Source organism: Macaca thibetana, chromosome 2 (assembly GCF_024542745.1).
Source record: "Macaca thibetana thibetana isolate TM-01 chromosome 2, ASM2454274v1, whole genome shotgun sequence".
NCBI lineage: Eukaryota > Metazoa > Chordata > Mammalia > Primates > Cercopithecidae > Macaca > Macaca thibetana.
In genome coordinates, this window is record NC_065579.1 from 90231621 (window position 1) to 90250009 (window position 18389).

General features: G+C 42.4%; 1 protein-coding gene across 6 annotated transcripts in view; it reads right to left on the minus strand.

Moving 5' to 3' along the window:
- Positions 1–18389, minus strand: part of DGKG (diacylglycerol kinase gamma) — a 198870-nt gene that overhangs the window by 112546 nt on the left and 67935 nt on the right. For all 6 annotated transcript variants that reach the window (XR_007723454.1, XR_007723453.1, XM_050780243.1 and 3 more), the window contains 5 exons: positions 13879–14049; positions 9848–9897; positions 5898–5972; positions 5083–5205; positions 46–163 (listed from right to left, as the gene is read on the minus strand). Coding sequence is in view for 4 of the 6 variants with exons in the window: in XM_050780243.1 (XP_050636200.1) it covers positions 46–163; positions 5083–5205; positions 5898–5972; positions 9848–9897; positions 13879–14049 (537 nt within the window). In the remaining 2 variants the exon portion in view is untranslated. The remainder of the gene's footprint in view (positions 1–45; positions 164–5082; positions 5206–5897; positions 5973–9847; positions 9898–13878; positions 14050–18389) is intronic.

An 18389-nucleotide genomic window follows, 5' to 3' on the forward strand; every position in this document is an offset into this window, starting at 1 on the left:
CAAGATGGTGCCTGGGGGAAAGAGGTTTGAAGGAAATTTACTCACAAGTGCAGCACAGGCCTTGCTTGCGGACGCCCATGAGCATAATATGGCAGAAGTTGCAGTAGGTTGGTTTCTTGAAGTGCTTCATGGTCCAGGCGTGCCGCCCATCCCCTTTGGAGCCCTGCAGGGGTAATAGGAGGTGAGATCCCGAGCTGGCCACCCTGAGATGGATGAAGCCAGGGGCTGCCTCTTGCATGTTCTTCCTTTTCCTAAATAAGACTTTTTTTTAATATTTGGAAGATGAGTTATTGATTTTTTTTTTACTGTTTTAAATACAAATAAAAACAAAGTTTTTTTGTGTGTGTTTTAAAAATTAGCAAGTATTAAAAGCAAGAAACATCTGAATGGGAGTATGTGTATGTGGGATAAAATAAACCCTCTCCCACATGGCTAGCAGAAGCATACACTGAACAACAACAATCTGATTATCTATCTATCTATCTATGTATCTATCTATCTATCTCATCTATCTATGTATCTATGTATCTATTATCTATCTATCTATCTATCTATCTATCATCTATCTATGTATCTATGTATCTATCATCTATCTATCTATCTATCATCTATCTATGTATCTATCATCTATCTATGTATCTATCTATGTATCTATGTATCTATCATCTATCTATCTATCTATCATCTATCTATGTATCTATGTATCTATCATCTATCTATCTATCTATCATCTATGTATCTATCATCTATTATCTATCTATCTATCATCTATCTATGTATCTATCATCTATTATCTATCTATCATCTATCTATGTATCTATGTATCTATCATCTATCTATCATCTATCTATGTATCTATCATCTATTATCTATCTATCTATCATCTATCTATCTATCTTGATCCTTTAAATGTTTATAACCTTTGACTTACCAATCTCTCCTCTTCGACTTTGTCCTAAAGAAATAATTTTTAAAAGTCAGATGAGCCTTTTTGGGCCCTGCCGGATGCTGAACCCAGCATTATTTAAAATAATGAAAAGCTGGAAATATCCTAAAGGTCTCAAAATTACCAAAAGGTTAATTGCAGTACATCCACCTGATGTAATGTTAGGTGGCAATCAAAAAGGTATTTATAGGACTATCTAATGGCATGGAAATGTGCTCATGATACGATGCTAAGTGAAAAAACAGAATGCCATTTCGATGATATGTTATGATTTGAGTTTTATCTAATAGATCTTTGATGGGAATTAATTTCACTAACCTGTTAATAGAGGTTGGCTATAGCTGGTAGCAATATGGATTTATTGTATTCTCTGATTTCTACTTTCTTCTGTGCGTTCCAAATTTTTTACAGTATGCATGTACTAGTGTGATAATCAAGATGAAAGAGTTTAGTAAAAAACAATGTATTCCTCCTATCAGCTTTCAGTACACAGATAAAATAGTAAAAAGACAGAGAGAGGGTTAGACCATCTCCTCCTGACTTTGTTCAGAAGTGAAATCACCTCCACCTACTAGGCACACCAAGCCTCACACAGACGCACACTTTTCCTGCAGCACCGCATCTCCCACTTCCCACCCCAGGGGAGCACTGCACGGCTTGAGGCTGTGGCTGGAGGAACGTCCCTCCTGCATGTGCGATCCCTGAACCTTTCTCGTAGGCTCCATCGCAAGGTAACACTCTTGGGCTGGTTTTATGAGCAGTAAAAGCTACGGTAAGGTGATGAGGACCGATGGTCATGGACATAGTGTCCAATGTGCGGGACTCAAATGCAATTCAAATGCAATTCTGGGGTGCATATGCATTCGAGCTGGTCACTGCAACCAGACCTCGGCCTGTGCCCAGGCTTCTGTTATGATCTCCAGAGGAGCTCACATTCTTTTCCAAATGCTAGCTTCCTCCTCTGGGACAGAGAAGCTCTTTTCTTCTCATTACCTCAAACCCTGCTTATTCCAGGATATGAGTTTTATAGAATTAAAACCCTCTTATCTAATGGTCTCCACTTTAGTAAATGCATTCACAAATTGATAATGATTTACCAAAAGACTGATTCATTCATTTACTCATTTGACCAAGGTCTACCTCAAGGGATTTTTGTAAGAATTAAGTGATATCATGTAAGTAAATCTTCTAGTTCAATGCCTGACACGTTGTAAATTTAAACTTTCATTAAGTTCTTATTTCATTCCAGATGCTGGGAGACACAAAATAAACTAAAAAGTGTTTGTTGACATGGAAGGAGGTAGATTTACTCCCATTCTAGAAATGAGAAACAGAGATTTAGAGAAGTTCTGTAACTAGCCCAAACCCACACAGATAATGAAGGACTGAAGGAGGAGTCAAACTTGGGTCTTTTGCTGGCCAGAGCCCATGCTCTTTCCATCCCTCTTCTCTACTTCGCAAGCCAGGGTTTTCCTGTATGGGTGGAAGGAAAATGATAGCACTCTTCAGCAGACTTCTTCATGTAGCCCAAAGGGCTGTCCATGTATCTGAACACACCTCTAGTAGCTAAGTCAGTTAGCTGATCCCCCTTTCTCAGCTACTATTTTTATGGATATAAGAAGTGCAGGGACCATGACTAGGGATAAAGTAATGTTTCTGCTTGGGTTATAGCACCATCATGTGGCTCTTTCCTTTCCACATGATGGTGGCTGCAGAATGTGGGAGGAGCCTTCCTTGTGCCCGCCAGGTTTTATGCTGCTGCTACGATTTCCCTGGGAGAGAGTCTGTTTTGCAAATATCCCATTCAGCGATTCCCCAGACTTTTCAGTGATTGTATGTGGGTTTTGAAAAAGCCCAAGAAGCCATGGACTTTTAAGACATTGATGGGGGCTTTCCCCAAAACCCCAAATAGTGTCAAAAAATTTTAAAGTACATATTTAAAAATAAGTGCACAAAACTCTTGGTTAATAAAACTAAACTTGCATTGGCCACTTTCCTGATGTAAAATAGAGCTTTTTACAAGGCTGATGTGGCATTTAGGGGAGACACTGGGGAGAACGCTGAGGAAGTAGATGGGCTCTCCTTCCTCCAGTCACAAAACAGCGGGTCTTTTCCATGCAAAGAGTTGGTGGTATTCTGAACCTCAGCAAGTCCAAAGTAGAACAGAAAATGGAAATTGGTTCCCTGTAACTAAAATGTCCCATCTTTATTCCCTAAATGAGAAAAAAAAAATGGTGTTTTGTAACAGCAACCAAGCAGAACTTCCGTTTTGATTTGAGTATAATCTTGAGTGAGTAAAATCAGCAGAAAGTATATCTAACTTATCTGAGCTCCTCCAGTTCCTAGATTGGGTTCTTGTACATAAAGCTTCTTGGCAAAGGATCATTGGGTGAGAGGTGTGATATGACCGAGTAAGAGGGATGATCTTTAGTGCCAGTTCAGTGGATGTCCTTGGGCAAGTTCCTTCACCTCTCTGGGTCTCAGTTTGTAAAACAAAGGAAATCAACCAGGGACCACAAAGATCTTTTCCAGCTTGACTTTCTAGGGTTCTAAGGAATGAGAAGGGGGTCATGTAGATCCTGGTTCCTTGATTTCTCCTTAGCGCTTAGAAAGCACTGGACATGCTATGAAATGATTGTACAATTCTTAGTTCTTTTTTTTTTTTTTTTTTTGAGACGGAGTCTCACTCTGTCGCCCAGGCTGTAGTGCAGTGGCCGGATCTCAGCTCACTGCAAGCTCCGCCTCCCAGGTTTACGCCATTCTCCGGCCTCAGCCTCCCTAGTAGCTGGGACTACAGGTGCCCACCACCTCGCCCGGCTAGTTTTTTTTTTTTTTTTGTATTTTTTAGTAGAGACGGGGTTTCACCGTGTTAGCCAAGATAGTCTCGATCTCCTGACCTCGTGATCCACCCATCTCGGCCTCCCAAAGTGCTGGGATTACAGGCTTGAGCCACCGCGCCCGGCCCAATTCTTAGTTCTTGAGTTTCAGAAATGGGGGCTCAGCTTTAGTCCTGAATTGCAGAGCTATGAAATGAAGATATTATAGGCAACTTGATCAGCTAGAGGCTCACCCAGCTGCACTTGCTGCTCTGTTCCTCTCTATGGAATAGTGTGAAAGAAGTGTAATCTTTGAGATCTGTAATCTCAAAGTAGTGTTGTCACACCACCAGTGTGACTAGTAGACGCTTAATGTCACCATTTGTGCTTCTACTAGTTTTAGTCTTCCCTACCTCATGTATGGAAGTGAGTTCACTTGGTAAATAGGTAGAGAATGCAGTAACTGGGTCAGATGAAGGTATATATAACCATCAATTTCACTTTAAGCCTTTACACATATGCCCTACTCTGATCAAATGGGAGATTTGCCTAACACACCCAGAACTTTCTTTCATTTGTGTTTTTAATCAAGCTGTTCTCCAAGCCATAAACTCTCTCTAGGTCTTTCCACCTGCTCTTTATTCTCAAGAATGGGACATCAAAATCTCATGCATTCTTCAGGGACAAGTCAACACCTTCCAAGGTTTCTTCCCACTGGCCTAACTCTTACGTGTGAGATATTACAAAGCGCACTATTTTTGGTGTCAGAGACAAATCCTCACTCCTCCTTTTGCTCCTTAGGGTCAGAACCTCAGTTTTCCATCTGTGTAAATTGGGATAAAAATATTTACCTTATCTGGTTGTTTTGATTGTTAAATAAGATACACTCATGGAAGCCACCCCTACAACAAGTCAGTATTTTTTCCTCTCTCCCTTCTTTCTTTCCTCTCACCTTTCCTTCCCCAATTTTCTTAGCATTTTTAAACCTAATTTGTTGAAACGACAGAATTCTTCTTTGAAGTTTGTGGCCCTTTGCCTGGTTGAGTATAAGGTTCTTGCAGGCAGATATTGTGTCTGTGTGCCCTCACAGCAGTATTTTTAATGTAGTAATAACGTAGTAAATGTCTGTCAAATGAATATATTTCAGGCACTAATGGATACAAGATAATGTGAATAGAGAGGACTTTGGGGCTGGTCTAGAATGCATGGCACATCTGTTGGGCAGTCTGGAGCAGAAGCCAAAGTGATATGTGGATATTAATGTGGAGCCCAATGTTCCTGAATGGCAAGAGATTTCTGAACTCCAGCTTGTTGACTTACAGAGTCATCCATCCCCAGGAGGACCAGCAATGGGATGGTGGTCATCCCTCCATGGACCCATTCCTGTAGAGACACAAAGCCATCCCGGTCGTAGTCCATCCCTTGCAGCATCTCCTTCAATATCTGTGGAATCCGAAGAGCAATCATTGTCCATTTTCATCATCAACCTGTCTACCTGCCTTCTGCCTCTGCTGTCTTGTTGGTCTTGCATTATCTGGTTTGTGTTTTACCCTTTCCCCTCCCGTTAAGTGTGAATAGAGCAGACTGGGAGTGAGGAGGTCAGGCTTCCAGGTCTGGCTCTGCCCTTGGGCCTTGGGTCAGTCACCCTGACTCTGTGGGCTCTGGTTTGCTTATCTGTAAAAATGGAAATAATATTGTTGTGTTTGCAACACTGTAGCAGGGATTAGAGAAAATGAATGTAAAGTGAATAATAAAATACCTGACACATAGGAGCCCCCAAATGTAATTATTATAATTCATTTTATCTGGTGATTGAGGAAAATCTCTACAATTCTTTCTAACAGAAATCTCTACAGTTCTCTCTAAATTCTTTGACTGATGAATTTCTGTTATAACATTTTAGCACTGGTGAAAAGATTAGTATGGTTATTTCAGTTATGTCTGCACATTTTCCTGATGCCTACATTTTTCCTATCAGAGAGGTGGGAGGTAAAGTGCAGGACTCCAAAGAAGCTGCCTATAAGAAGATGAGTCTGGGAGCACCTGCAGAGTAAACACTCATTCATGTCCCGAGTGTGTCCCCCTCCCATCTCAGAAGCTCACTCCAAAGCCACCCCATCCTTACAGAAACTCACAGGCCTCAGCTCTGTGGGATCCCACTCCAGGTACTGGGCAATATGCAGCATTTGGTTGACAATGCAATCCATCTCCTAGAAAATAGCAAAGGGAGAAAATATCAAAAGGAGACAACCAAAAGTGTGTCCTTAAGAGCTGAACTCAAAATTAAGCCCAGTGGGAAGAGGGACAGGGCAGGGCAAGAGAAGAAGCTGGTGCAGTAACCGGCATTTTGTGAGGAGCTCAGTTTATTTCTGTCTCGACCACAAAGCTCACGAGAAGCACAGAGCATGCATAAGCTGGAGGTATGCAAAAAGTTCATTAACACTGACTTCTCCTGGACCCACCTTCTCTCCCTTATTCTGTGCTTTAACTTGGAATGCATAGAAAGCACTCCTGTTTTTATCCCTCTTTGTGATTATCACTTCCACAAATACTTACAAACCAAGGCAGGTTTCTCCTTTCACTTCTTATCACTCATCCCCACAGCTTTAGCAACTTGGGATCCATCTCCCCACTCAAGGCCAGTTTCTCTTGCATGGAGGGTTACTGTGTGTGTCTTAGCTCAGGTACCATGATCTTGATTCCTTTTGTTATCTCCTCTGTTTCCTTTTTACCATGGTCCAGCCCTTTGCCCAGGAGTCCGTGAACAGGAAACTCATGAGGAATATGTTTACTTGATGAATAAGCCCTTTGGTACTGAGGCCAGGCTCCATCAAAAACCTCACAGAATTGTTGGCTGCCAATGAGTCAGTGTTCTGAGAGCCCTGCTGAAACATACCAGACTGCAGAGGAATTTGGTGTCAACGTTAGCACCACTTAGGCACCAGCTAAGATGTTCATAGTAAGATTGCTTTGGGAGGACATGTTGTAGACTGAAGCAAGGTTCAAAAGTGTTACCTCCACCAGATAGAATGCTGGGTCAAAATAGCCAGCTAAAACCCAGCAGGGATTTAAAAAAATTATATTTCATTTAAATTAAGAAACAATCCATTGTAAAACTACAGGATAGGCCAGTAGATGAGGGTAAGAAAGTGGGCACAAAGGTGGGGAGAGGCTTCGGCAGAAGTTTCAATAGAAAAGAACTTGTGAATCTGGTTGGGTCCAAGATTTAATGAGAAAATGTAATTCAGGAACCAAGAATTGGACTCAGTCTTGGGCTATGTAAATAGAAGCAGAGTTGGCAGATTTCAAAAAGAAAAAGTTCTCCTGAGGTCTTCCTGATCGGGCCACGTTTGGACACTTAAAGGGTCATAGGGGATGGATTCTGTTCTGTGCCACATTTCAGGAATGGCATTGACAAACCAGAGTTTGTTCAAAGTGGATATTTAATCCTGCCTTATGAGAACCAGCATAGGAATAGGGAAATTTTAGCTTGGAGAAGATTTTAGGGGAGATGTGATAGCACCTTCAAATACTCGAAGGTCTATTGTATGGGATAGGTATTCCACTTGTCCTGGCCAGGTACGGGGGACAGAAGGAAGCAGAAGGATGCAGGGAAGGGAGGAGTTGAGGACTGGCTATTTTGGCCTCCCTGCTGGGTTGAGGGAGAAGGGGAGCAGAAGCAGGTTTTGAGTTGAAAACGATTCCCCGGCGGACAGAGGAGTGCCAGTTTTCGGGAAGGAAGCCCTCTCCAGCCTCACCTCCAGCAGTGGAATGGCTGTCTTAAGGTAGTGGATGACCTCACCGTTACTGGGAGTCCATATGCCAGGGATTCCAGGTTGAATCAGATAACTCTTTTGAGATTTGCTTCAGTCTACCAATATTACCTTTAAAATGTATCTGGAATTTAACAACTTCTTACCACCTGCAATGATTCTGCCCTGCACAAGTCTACCACCATTTCATGCCTTGATTATTTCAATGGCCTCCTAACCAGTATCCCTGCTTGCATTCCCTCTGTCACCCAGGTTGGAGTGCAGTGGCACAATCTCGGCTTATGGCAACCTCTACCTCCCAGGTTCAAGTGATTCTCCGACCTCACCCTCCCGTGTAGCTGGGACTACCGGCACCTGCCACCATGCTCAGCTAATTTATTTTGTATTTTTAGTAGAGACGGGGTTTTGCCATGTTGGCTAGGCTGGTCTCAACCTCCTGACCTCAGGTCATCTGCCTGCCTCGGCCTCCCAAAGTGCTGGGATTATAGGCATGAGCCGCCGCACCCGGAGTAGAGTGATTCTGTTAAAACATAAGTCAATCACATCACTCCCCTCCTCAAAATCGTCAATGGTTCTCCATTTCTCTGGAGTAAAAGATAAACACTTTTTTTTTTTTTTTTTTTTGAGATAGAGTCTTCCTCTGTCACCCAGGCTGGAGTAAGTGACATGATCTTGCCTCACTGCAACCTCCAACTCTAGGGTTCAAGCAATTCTCTTGCCTCAGCCTCCGGAGTAGCTGGGACTACAGGCGTGCACCACCATGCCCGGCTAATTTTTGTATTTTTAGTAGAGACGGAGTTTCACCATATTGGTCAGGCTGGTCTTGAACTCCTGACCTCGTGATCCACCTGCCTCGGCCTCCCAAAGTGCTGGGATTACAGGTGTGAGCCACACACCTGGCTAAAGATAAACACTTTTAATCACCTATAAAATTTAACATGCTTTGCAAACTCCCCACTCCCCTACCCCCATCCCATGACTTCTCTAATCTCATTCCCTCGCTCTGATCTCATCTGTTTACTCATTCTGCTCCATTCACACTGGCCTGGAGCGAATCTTCTAACATCCTAGGCACCCTCAGGATCCTCACACTCACTGCTCTTTCTCCTGGAAGGCTCTTCCCCTAGACTTACTCCTTCACCTCCTTCATGCCTCTGTTCAGATGCCCTGTCCTAGAAAGGCCTTCCTTGGCCACCCTCACTAAAGCTGCAACTTCTTCCAACACTTCCCCTCCTTTATTTTTATTCTTAGCACCCATCTCTACCTGATACATGTTTTTACTATGCTGCTTAGTGTCTGTGCTTGGACTAGAATGAAAACTTCATGAGGGCATGGAAGTTTGTCAGTTGGCTACACTGCCATACCCCCAGTGCTTAGAAGAGTGCCTGACATAATGCAGACACTCAGTAAATATGTGATGACCAGGTAAATATGTGATGACCAGTAAATATGTGATCCTCTGGATGTTCCCGCAGATGACCCAACCCACAGCATTGCAATGTGGCTGAAGAGCCACAGTGCTTCCCACAGAGGCACCCTGGGGTTTAGAGGGAATTGGGGTGATTCAGTTGGTCTAGTGGACTTGTTCCCCTCCTTCCTTCCTCTGGTCTGACTCAACCCCTTGCATCTCAACCTCAGGGCCTTCCTGTTAATGAGCCCTATCTCTGACATTGACAGTCAGGATCACAGGGCCTATTTGACTCTGTTTGCCTTCTTCTCTTTCCATCCTTCCTTTTACTCCATGAGCCTTGACTGATCCTTGCCTATTCCTGAAGGGGTAAGGGTGAGTCTCAGGCTTTCTCAGGTGCAACAGGATGGGAACATGACCTGACATTAGAGCAGACAGAACCAGACTCCTAGGCTAGTGCCCTGGAGTAGGAGAAGCAGCCAAGGGTGATGCCAAAGCACATCAGCAGTGACCAGCAGCCTCCTTTCTCGTGCCCTTTTCCCCTAGTCTTTTTGCCTCCCCTGCCCTCTCCTCTTGGCCTCAGGACTCCTGCAGGAAATTGCAGGAGGACCTTGTGAACTGAACGGGAATTTAAACTAGGTCACATGCTAAAGCATCCCTCCATCCTGAGATTTGATGATCCCAGGCTTTGAGAGTGAAAAGGTAAGTTGGCATTCACGCTCTGCAAGGCTGGCCCTTAGGAAATAGCAGGTGGAGAGGTCCCAGTCGGATTTCCTCAGCCTGCATCGAGACATTGCTATTACTATAAAGACAGAACTGAACATTTTCAGATTCTTCCTCTGCTTGCTCCCTGCTCCCCCAGCCTTTCTCAGGTCCGTGAGGGATATTTAGAGTGAGAACTTACCGCTTGGTCCAGAAGACCGTTCTCATCTGAATCATAGAGGCGAAACATGACTGTAAGAAACACAGAGGTAAGCCTTGAGGTGTCCTTTAAGAAGCAGGGATGGCTGAAGTTTTGATGCTGCCAAGTTTTTAGATTAGTTCTGTCACCACTGTGACGAAGGCTGTGGCAGCCAGCTCTTCCTCCCTCTGAGCGCAGAGTCTGACTTCCTTAAGGAGAGGCTGGGCCAAGGGAGGAGAACCACCTGGCTTCTGGACCTGTCTAAGCAATACCTATGTGGCTGATGAAGTCCAGGTCATGAGTATGATTCCCTGGGGAGCATGAACACCTTTCAGTGTCACTAGAACACAACCTAAAGCAAATGCCCAGCTGGGGGTGGGGCAGAGGCAACAGCATTTTGCTTCTATTGAGCATAGAAAGTGTACAGTTAGGCAGATTTAAATCCTAGGGCTGCCCTGCCACTTCTGGGGAGTGCCCAATAAGTTATATAACTTCTTTGAGCTCAGCTTCCTTATCTATAAAGTGGAGATAATAATAGCTGGTTTCTCCTAGGATTATTATGAAGATTAATATGTAACTGATAGGCCAAATCAACTGGGCTTAGAACATAGAAAACACTCAACAGATGTCACTAATTTTTATTTTCCTTTTAAAATGAACATTTATATATAGCATTTAACATATACAAGGTATTGTCCTATATACTTTCTCATTATTACTTAATCCTTCATAATGCTATGAAGTAGTTGTTACAGAAGCCATTTTTTCCTTTTTCTAAAAGGTATTTGGAAACATGCTATTCAGAAACATCTTCAATCATGTTCTAACTGCAGGGAGGTGATGTAGGATAAGGAAGTTCTGGGAGAAAATTTTGGACAAGGAACTACACGTTTACTTATGGGACCTGGAAACCTATATTTTACTCAACCAAAAGGCAAAGATCCTGTCTGTGGTCTCATAAGTCGGGATGGCAGGAAGCAGAGATAAGCATTTCTTCATTTTCCTGCTTTTTTTTTCTGGGTCGGAATTTCGCTCTTGTTGCCCAGGCTGGAGTGTAATGGCGCGATCTTGGCTCACTGCAATCTCTGCCTCCCTGGTTCAAGTGATTCTCCTGCCTCACCCTCCCGAGTAGCTGGGATTACAGGCATGTATCACCACGCCCAGCTAATTTTGTGCTTTTAGTAGAGACGGGGTTTCTCCATGTTGGTCAGGCTGGTCTCAAATTCCTGACCTCAGGTCATCCGCCCGCCTCGGCCTTCCAAAGTTCTGGGATTACAGGCATGAGCCTCCGTGCTCCCTGGCCTTTCCTGCTATTCCTTAAAACCCTTCATCATGCCTGCTTTCTCTGTGGAGCACCCATTCGGTGCAACACCTCGGGGCACATATCAGCCCGGTCCCCTTATTTCTGCAAAGTTGCCCTTGTGTCATCATTTCCTCCTAGATGTTTTAATGTCTCTGTACCTTGTGTTTTTTTCAGGGGTGCATCGCTGGCGAAGTCAAAGTCCTTTAAAGGTAGGGTCATGGGCTTTCGATTCTTTGTGATTCCTCAGAAGGCCCCAGTCTGAGGCATGTATCATACGCTGATGACTCACCCAGCAGATGGTTGAATGACATAAACAGACCTTTTCTGCTAGCATTATTCCAGGTCTCTGGGCCTAGGCGACTCTCCAGCGCTGACCTCTCTCTGGTCCTACTGTGCATGAACAATAGAACTAGAAAGGCCTGAGTAAGCATCCTAATTGTAGCAGTGTAACCTTGGACAAGTCTTTTAACCCTCTTGTGCCTTCCTTCTAGGTTACGGTGAGGTTAAAATGAGAAGGCATTCAAAGTGCTTAGCAAATATAAGGTGTTTATTGATGATAGTTGTTCTTGTTATTATTGCATTGGCAATAGGTGTGGGACTTCAGTCTATTATTTCCAAAAAAATACATGCTTGGTTTTTACAAAGAAAAGTTTAACTTGTTTTCCGTCCTTAAAGTTAAGGAAGGATATAAATTGATATGGTTTAGTAAAAAGCAAACCAAAATGAAAACTCTATATGACCAAGTTTCTGCAACAAAAGACTTGCAGGCCGGGCACGGTGGCTCACACCTCTAATCCCAGCACTTTGGGAGGCTGAGGCGGGTAGATCATCTGAGGTCAGGAGTTCGAGACCAGCCTGGCCAACATGGTGATACCCCGTCTCTACCAAAAATACAAAAATTAGCTGGGCATGGCGGCGGGCACCTGTAATTCCAGCTACTCGGGAGGCTGAGGCAGGAGAATCGCTTGAACCTGGGAGGTGGAGTTCCAGTGAGCAGAGATCACGCCACTGCATTCCAGCCTGGGCGACAAGAGTGAAACTCCGTCTCAAAAAAAAAAAAAAAAAAAATTTGCAAGGAAAAAATTAGCAAAAGATGGAGAGGGATCCGAAAGATTAAAAGAGAGTGAAGACACATAACAACCAGTGGTGATATATGAATTTTACTCGGATCCTGATTCAAACAAACAGTTAAAAATATCTAAGATAATTGGAAAAATGTGAATACTATTTGATAATAGTAAAAGGAATCATTTTCTTTGGCTGTGATGATGGTATTGAGGTTATATTAAAGAAGAAGAGTCTGTGAATTTAGAGGTACATACTGAAATATTTACAGATAAAATTATATGATGCCTGGAATTTGCTTCAAAATACTCTGAGGCAGAGGGAATGGGTGGGAGGTATAAACACAAGACTGACCATGAGTTGATCATTGTTGAAGCTGGGTGATGGGGCCATGGACGTTCACTGTACTCTCTACTTTTATCTTTGAAATTTTCTATAATAACAAGTTTTAACGTTTCTTTGCATGGCCATTATAAGACTCAGTTGGAGAGTCATTAATATAAAACAATCTGTCACCTTCTCTTTGGTAGTTACCAATAAATACAATGCCTGAAATTCAAAATCCAGCTAAATGCTGGAAATAATTTGATGTTTCACTTTTAACATTAGCTAGAAGAAAACAGCAATCTGCTACATTTGCCACCAAACTAGCACTTAAGACTTGCAATTGTTAACACTTCCAACCTATGGGAGAGATTTTAAGCTCAGCTAATGAGCAAACTGTTTCATTTTGTTTTTGGCAAGAGTTAACCTTTGGCAGACTTCCCTTGCTTATGTTTAAGTTTTGTTGACTAGTCTTATTATTAACTTGAATTTTGACTTTGGCTATAATGTACTTTTTTTTTTTTTTTTTTTTTTTTTTTTTTGCCTTGCTGTCTACTTAAGTTCCCAAGAGAAGCAAAGACAATACAAATTTTTTAACAAGGTCCTATCATCTTCTATTTTTTAAAAGTATGTCTGTAGGCTCACAGAAGCCAGATAAACCATACCTGGACTGAATCATCTACAAGACTGCAGGCTGTTTTAGCCACCGTGAACTTTCTGCCCCCAGCTCTTACTCTCCTCCTGAAGACATATTTTTAAAACCTACTTTAGTAGCACCACCAAACCAAGCTCAACTCCTTTAATTAACTGGCCTCCTCGTTCTCTAGAGGCCAATAATCTTGGGGTGGGGCATAGGTAGAGAAATGGACAAAGCCTTATCAAGACAGAGACTGATGAGATCTCAAGAAAAGAATATTTCCTCATAAAGAGTTGCCTGGGCACGGAATAGGGGGAAGGAGAACAGATGTTGAATATATTTCTTTAAAAAATCTATTAAGAGGAGGTAGCAGTTTTCTGAGTAAAGGCTTTCAGGAAGTCCTGCCAGCAAAGCAAGGAAGTCTTGACCGCTTGATGGAACCCCTTCCCCTTTCCAGATTCTGGTTCTCAATGCCTGGGTTTCAGATGCCTTTCCCACATGATACACAACTGGTACTATGTCCCAGGGTGGATTCTAGGAGTTGTTCATATCACTGCTGGTAACAGGACAAAGAAACCTCCCCAAAGACGCAGGACCTATATCCGTGATACCAGCTCAATCTCCAGTGTGTTCAGGAATAATGGACAGAACCCCAGATCTTTCTGTAGGAAAAAGATGAAGCCCCTTGACAGGGTGAGCACTTACACTCCAGCTTATCCTGAGGCCTCCCCGTCTCCAGCAGGGACAGGTAGCACACAACATCCTTCAGGTACACCACAGGGGATTCCGAGCTTGAAGACCGAGGGACGGGGGGTTCCGGGGGGGTTGCAGCCACTTGGTCTTCAGTTGGTGCTTGCATCTCAGCCATATTTGATTCTGTGATAGGCAAAATGAAAACATCCAAGGGCATTTTCTGTTTAGTAAATATTAACCCCTCTTTGTTACCCCATCCTTTTCATGGTAGAGGCAAGAATTTTGTAGAAGTGTCTTCAAAAGCTTTGGTTACATAGATGTGATCAAATTAGTGGCCCTAGAAATCCAACTTGTGGAGTTCATGGTCTCCGAAGGGATCCCATGCTGACCCCTTTAAGAGTCTATTTCCTTGCAGGAAATTCATCTATACTCTGAATATTCAGAAAAGATGATGGTGATTATTGGTAATATCCATAATCAACAGATAAATGTCATATGGCCTACTTTTTTGGGAACATACCCAACTTGTAGAAGTAATTTTGGCTGGGATTTCAAAATGGTAAATGGCCAACAGTCATTTCTTAATAGACCTTGCGATTTTCTTTTCAAACACATTTAAACACACATAAAGGATGAATATTCAAAAGAGAAAACTGGGATTGATGATCAACCCATCTCTAGAAACTAGAAAGAACTCAAACTAATTGCAAGTCTAATCATTTGGATGAAGAAAATGCAGAAAGTAGATTATTGTACCACAAGAATGGGGTAAGTTTTTCCTTTAAAATTTCTGCTTTCTAAGGTAGGAAAACACTTTGTCTCTTCCACACTTTGTTCTCTGGTTCAGAAATACAAGATCTATTACTAACAAGAAAATGGGGCACCCCTATTTTCCTGTGTGAATTCTACTTTTTGAGATACTTTGAGTGCTGTCTTCCCTCTCTACCTCCATGCTCATCAGAAATGATCTCTTAATATCTGCTAGGAGTGTACAACTCACAGAAAACAACTAACCAGGGAACAAAGGGAAGGTGGGCAGTGGAAAATCCAATATTTTAGGTGTTGTAATATTATACCACCAAGTAACAAAGTACTGAAGGTAGAGGCAGTGGGAGACACAGCCTTGATAGTAACGTCTGTTGAGGAAGGCAATGTTACCTGTACACGCTTCATTCGGAGAAACAAACAACCACGCAATGGAAGTAAATATTCCATTTTAGGCAAGCAGGGCTGTGCTAGATGAAAGCCTTCCAGGTTCCAGGGATTCGGTTGTGGGTCTGAGAAGGGAGTTAACAATCATCCAGATGGACAATAGGAGAGACCAAAGGTCACTGACACACTTTGTATATTACAAAGGGCCTCATGAAGAAACCAAGATGGAGCCTATGAAACGCAGCCGCAAAGTAAGGAAAGAAAGCTTCATCCTGAGGTCTCAGAAGACCGGATTTTCAAAAGTAATTTTCTGCTGGACAAGACCCTTAGCAGGATGCAAGAAGATATCACCTTTATTAAACAAAAGCAGAAAGCCTCAGGGTTCGACAAGTAGAGATGAAAATGCAATAGGATGAGATAAAGATAGGGATAGTGAGATAGGGGAGGTTGTAATAAAATTACATATTTAATGAAGTATTAAGATTGTCACTGGAGGAAAACATGGGAACAGGCCTTTGTACTGTGTAGTCCATTACACGCAAAGTTATTGCTAGGTCCTCAGATTATTCATCAATTAAAACACGATCAATAACTTCTACTTGACTAAATGGATTGACAGAGACCAGATTTACCCTCTCACCTAAAACAGTGACAAAACTGGACAAAATGTATGAAACAATGGTTCATAGGACATTACATTATCAGGGAGGACCAAACACTGATCTCTGAGAAGATGAGACGACTCCTACAACTGCCACATCAGACTGTTTGGAAAGAGCTTCTAGGCTGCAGCACAGAGAGGGGAAGCTAGGCTAACCCTGGCAGTCTCTCTGAGTGGAGGTGAAGCTGGAACCTGGAACCCATGGTGGCTAAGGTTCACAGAGCAGGCACTGGAGAGGAGGGGATGCACAGACAGCTAGCTCTGAATATGTGTAGAAGGTCCCCTTTGAGTGACAGCAGAGAGTTCCCTTGAGTTATTCAGCTGAGTAGAATCAGCACACTTGTGGAAGGAAAACACCTAAGGCTGGGGAAAGAACTAGGATTAGAGGGAATAATCCCTGGAATGCAAAGAGAACCAGGAGTGATGCCTATTCCCACCAACCAGGGTAGAAAACCCCCATGATTCATGAACCATCGATAGAGTGTTCAGAAGCATTGTTTCTCAGTAGTGAGAAAATGCCTTTCTGGTCCTGTCCGGTGAAGCTTAAAAGATAGATCCAAAAAGATCAGACTGTTTCCAAGTAACCTAACTGTACCTAAAAACAAAGCTCAGGAGTATTTGTAGGAATGTGAAAATCCAGTACTCAACATTTAGTGAAGAGGTACCATAAATTCTATACAAATTCTTCCAGAAAATTTAAGAGGAGGGAATCCTACGCAACCCATTTTTGAGGCCAGCATTACTCTAAAGCCAAAAACAGACAATGACATGACAAGACATGAACATGCAAATCAATATCCCTCATGAACACAGAGGCAAACGTTCTTAATATTTTAGCAAATTGAGCCTCATAATACATAAAAAGAAATTAAATAAGACCAAATAAACAAACAATTAAGAACATGAAAAGACACTCAACATCATTAAAGCACAAGAATATTTATAACACTTTTATTTATAATAATCATTAACTGGAAGCAATCTAAATGTCCATCAGTAGGTTAACAGATGAACAAATTGTGGAATATCTATATATTAAAACACTAATCAGCAACTAAAATATGTGAACTATTGATACATACAAAATGGATAAATCTCGAAATTATTATGTGGAGTGGAAAAAGGCAGACCCAAAAGAGTAGACAGTGTATGATTCCATGTATATAAAATCTAGACAATGCAATCTAATATATATGGCAGAAAGCAGATCAGTAGTTGTATGGGGATGAAGCGTGGGTGGGTAAAGAGGGTGGAAAACAGGGATTACAAAGAAAACTTTTAGAGATTATGGGTATGTTCATTATATTAATTGTGGTACTAGTTTTACAGGTATATACATATGTCAAAACTTATTAATTAATTATACACTTAAAACATGCAATTTATGCCAATTTATACCTCAATCCTTGGATCTTGAACTATTTCTCTAGTTTTCACTGAAGTCTGCTGCTCACTCCTGTCATAGAGATGCAGGGGTCCAGGAAGACTGAGAGGCACTGCCATTGTCCCATTATGAATGACAGTGTTCTTCCTCTTCACTCTGCCTTATATGAACTACACTTAACCTATGGCCATCTGAGTATGTCCCTCAGGTACCACCTGTAAAAAGGCCAACACTCTCTTCCAGATCGCAGAGGTTCTGTCCTGGTGCCATGTCCTAAACGCTTTCATGTGAGGGCTCTTGGGCAGACCTGACTTGTTCCACTTTCTCTCTTGGTATCTGTGTTACTTGTTCCCTACCAGTTGGGCAGTGTGGCATAGTGGGAAGAGCACCAGGCCAGGCAGCAGAAGACTGTGATTCCAGCACTGAGTTTGTGTTCAATTGTGTGTGATTTAACACACAAAGTATGTGTGTGTGATTTAACACAAGCAGGCTTACTCTACCATACTCAACCTCAGTTTTCTCATCTGTTTAAAGAGGGGATTGCATTAAAACTGATGTTTACCCAAAGTCTTGAACTACAGAAATCCTTCAAGTAAATGACTTAACTAAGTGAAGAACAAAACTGGGTCCCAAGGCTGGGCATGGTGGCTCATGCCTGTAATCCCAGCACTTTGGGAGGCCAAGGTGAGTGGATTTCCTGAGGTCAGGAGTTGGAGACCAGCCTGGCCAACATGGTGAAACCCCATCTCTACTAAAAATACAAAAATTAGCTGGACATGGTGGCAGGTGCCTGTAATCTCAGCTACTCAGGAGGCTGAGGCAGGAGAATCGCTTGAACCCAGGAGGCAGAGGTTGAGAGGCAGAGGTTGCAGTGAACTGAGATTGTGCCACTGCATTCCAGCCTGGGCAACAGAGCGAGATTCCATCTCAAAAAAAAAAAAAAAAAAAAAAAAAAAAGAAGAAACTGGGTCCCAGATTATCTATACAATACAGTCTGATCCCAATTCTGTAAAAAATCTATAGAAAAATCTACAAGGAGATTACACACACACACATACACACACACATGTAATTGCATTGGTGAAATTATGGGTGATTTTTATTGTGCTTTTTAAAAAAACACACTTTTTAGAGCACTGTAAAATTCAGACTAAAACTAGAAAAGTGTCCAGAGATTTTTCACACACCCTGCTTCCCTACACATGCACAGCCTACCATGCCTCACTCCCCAACCAGAGTGGTACATTTGTTACAGCTGATGAATAAATCAACACATCATTACCACCTGAGGTCTATAGTTTGCATTAGGGTTCACTCTTGGTGTTC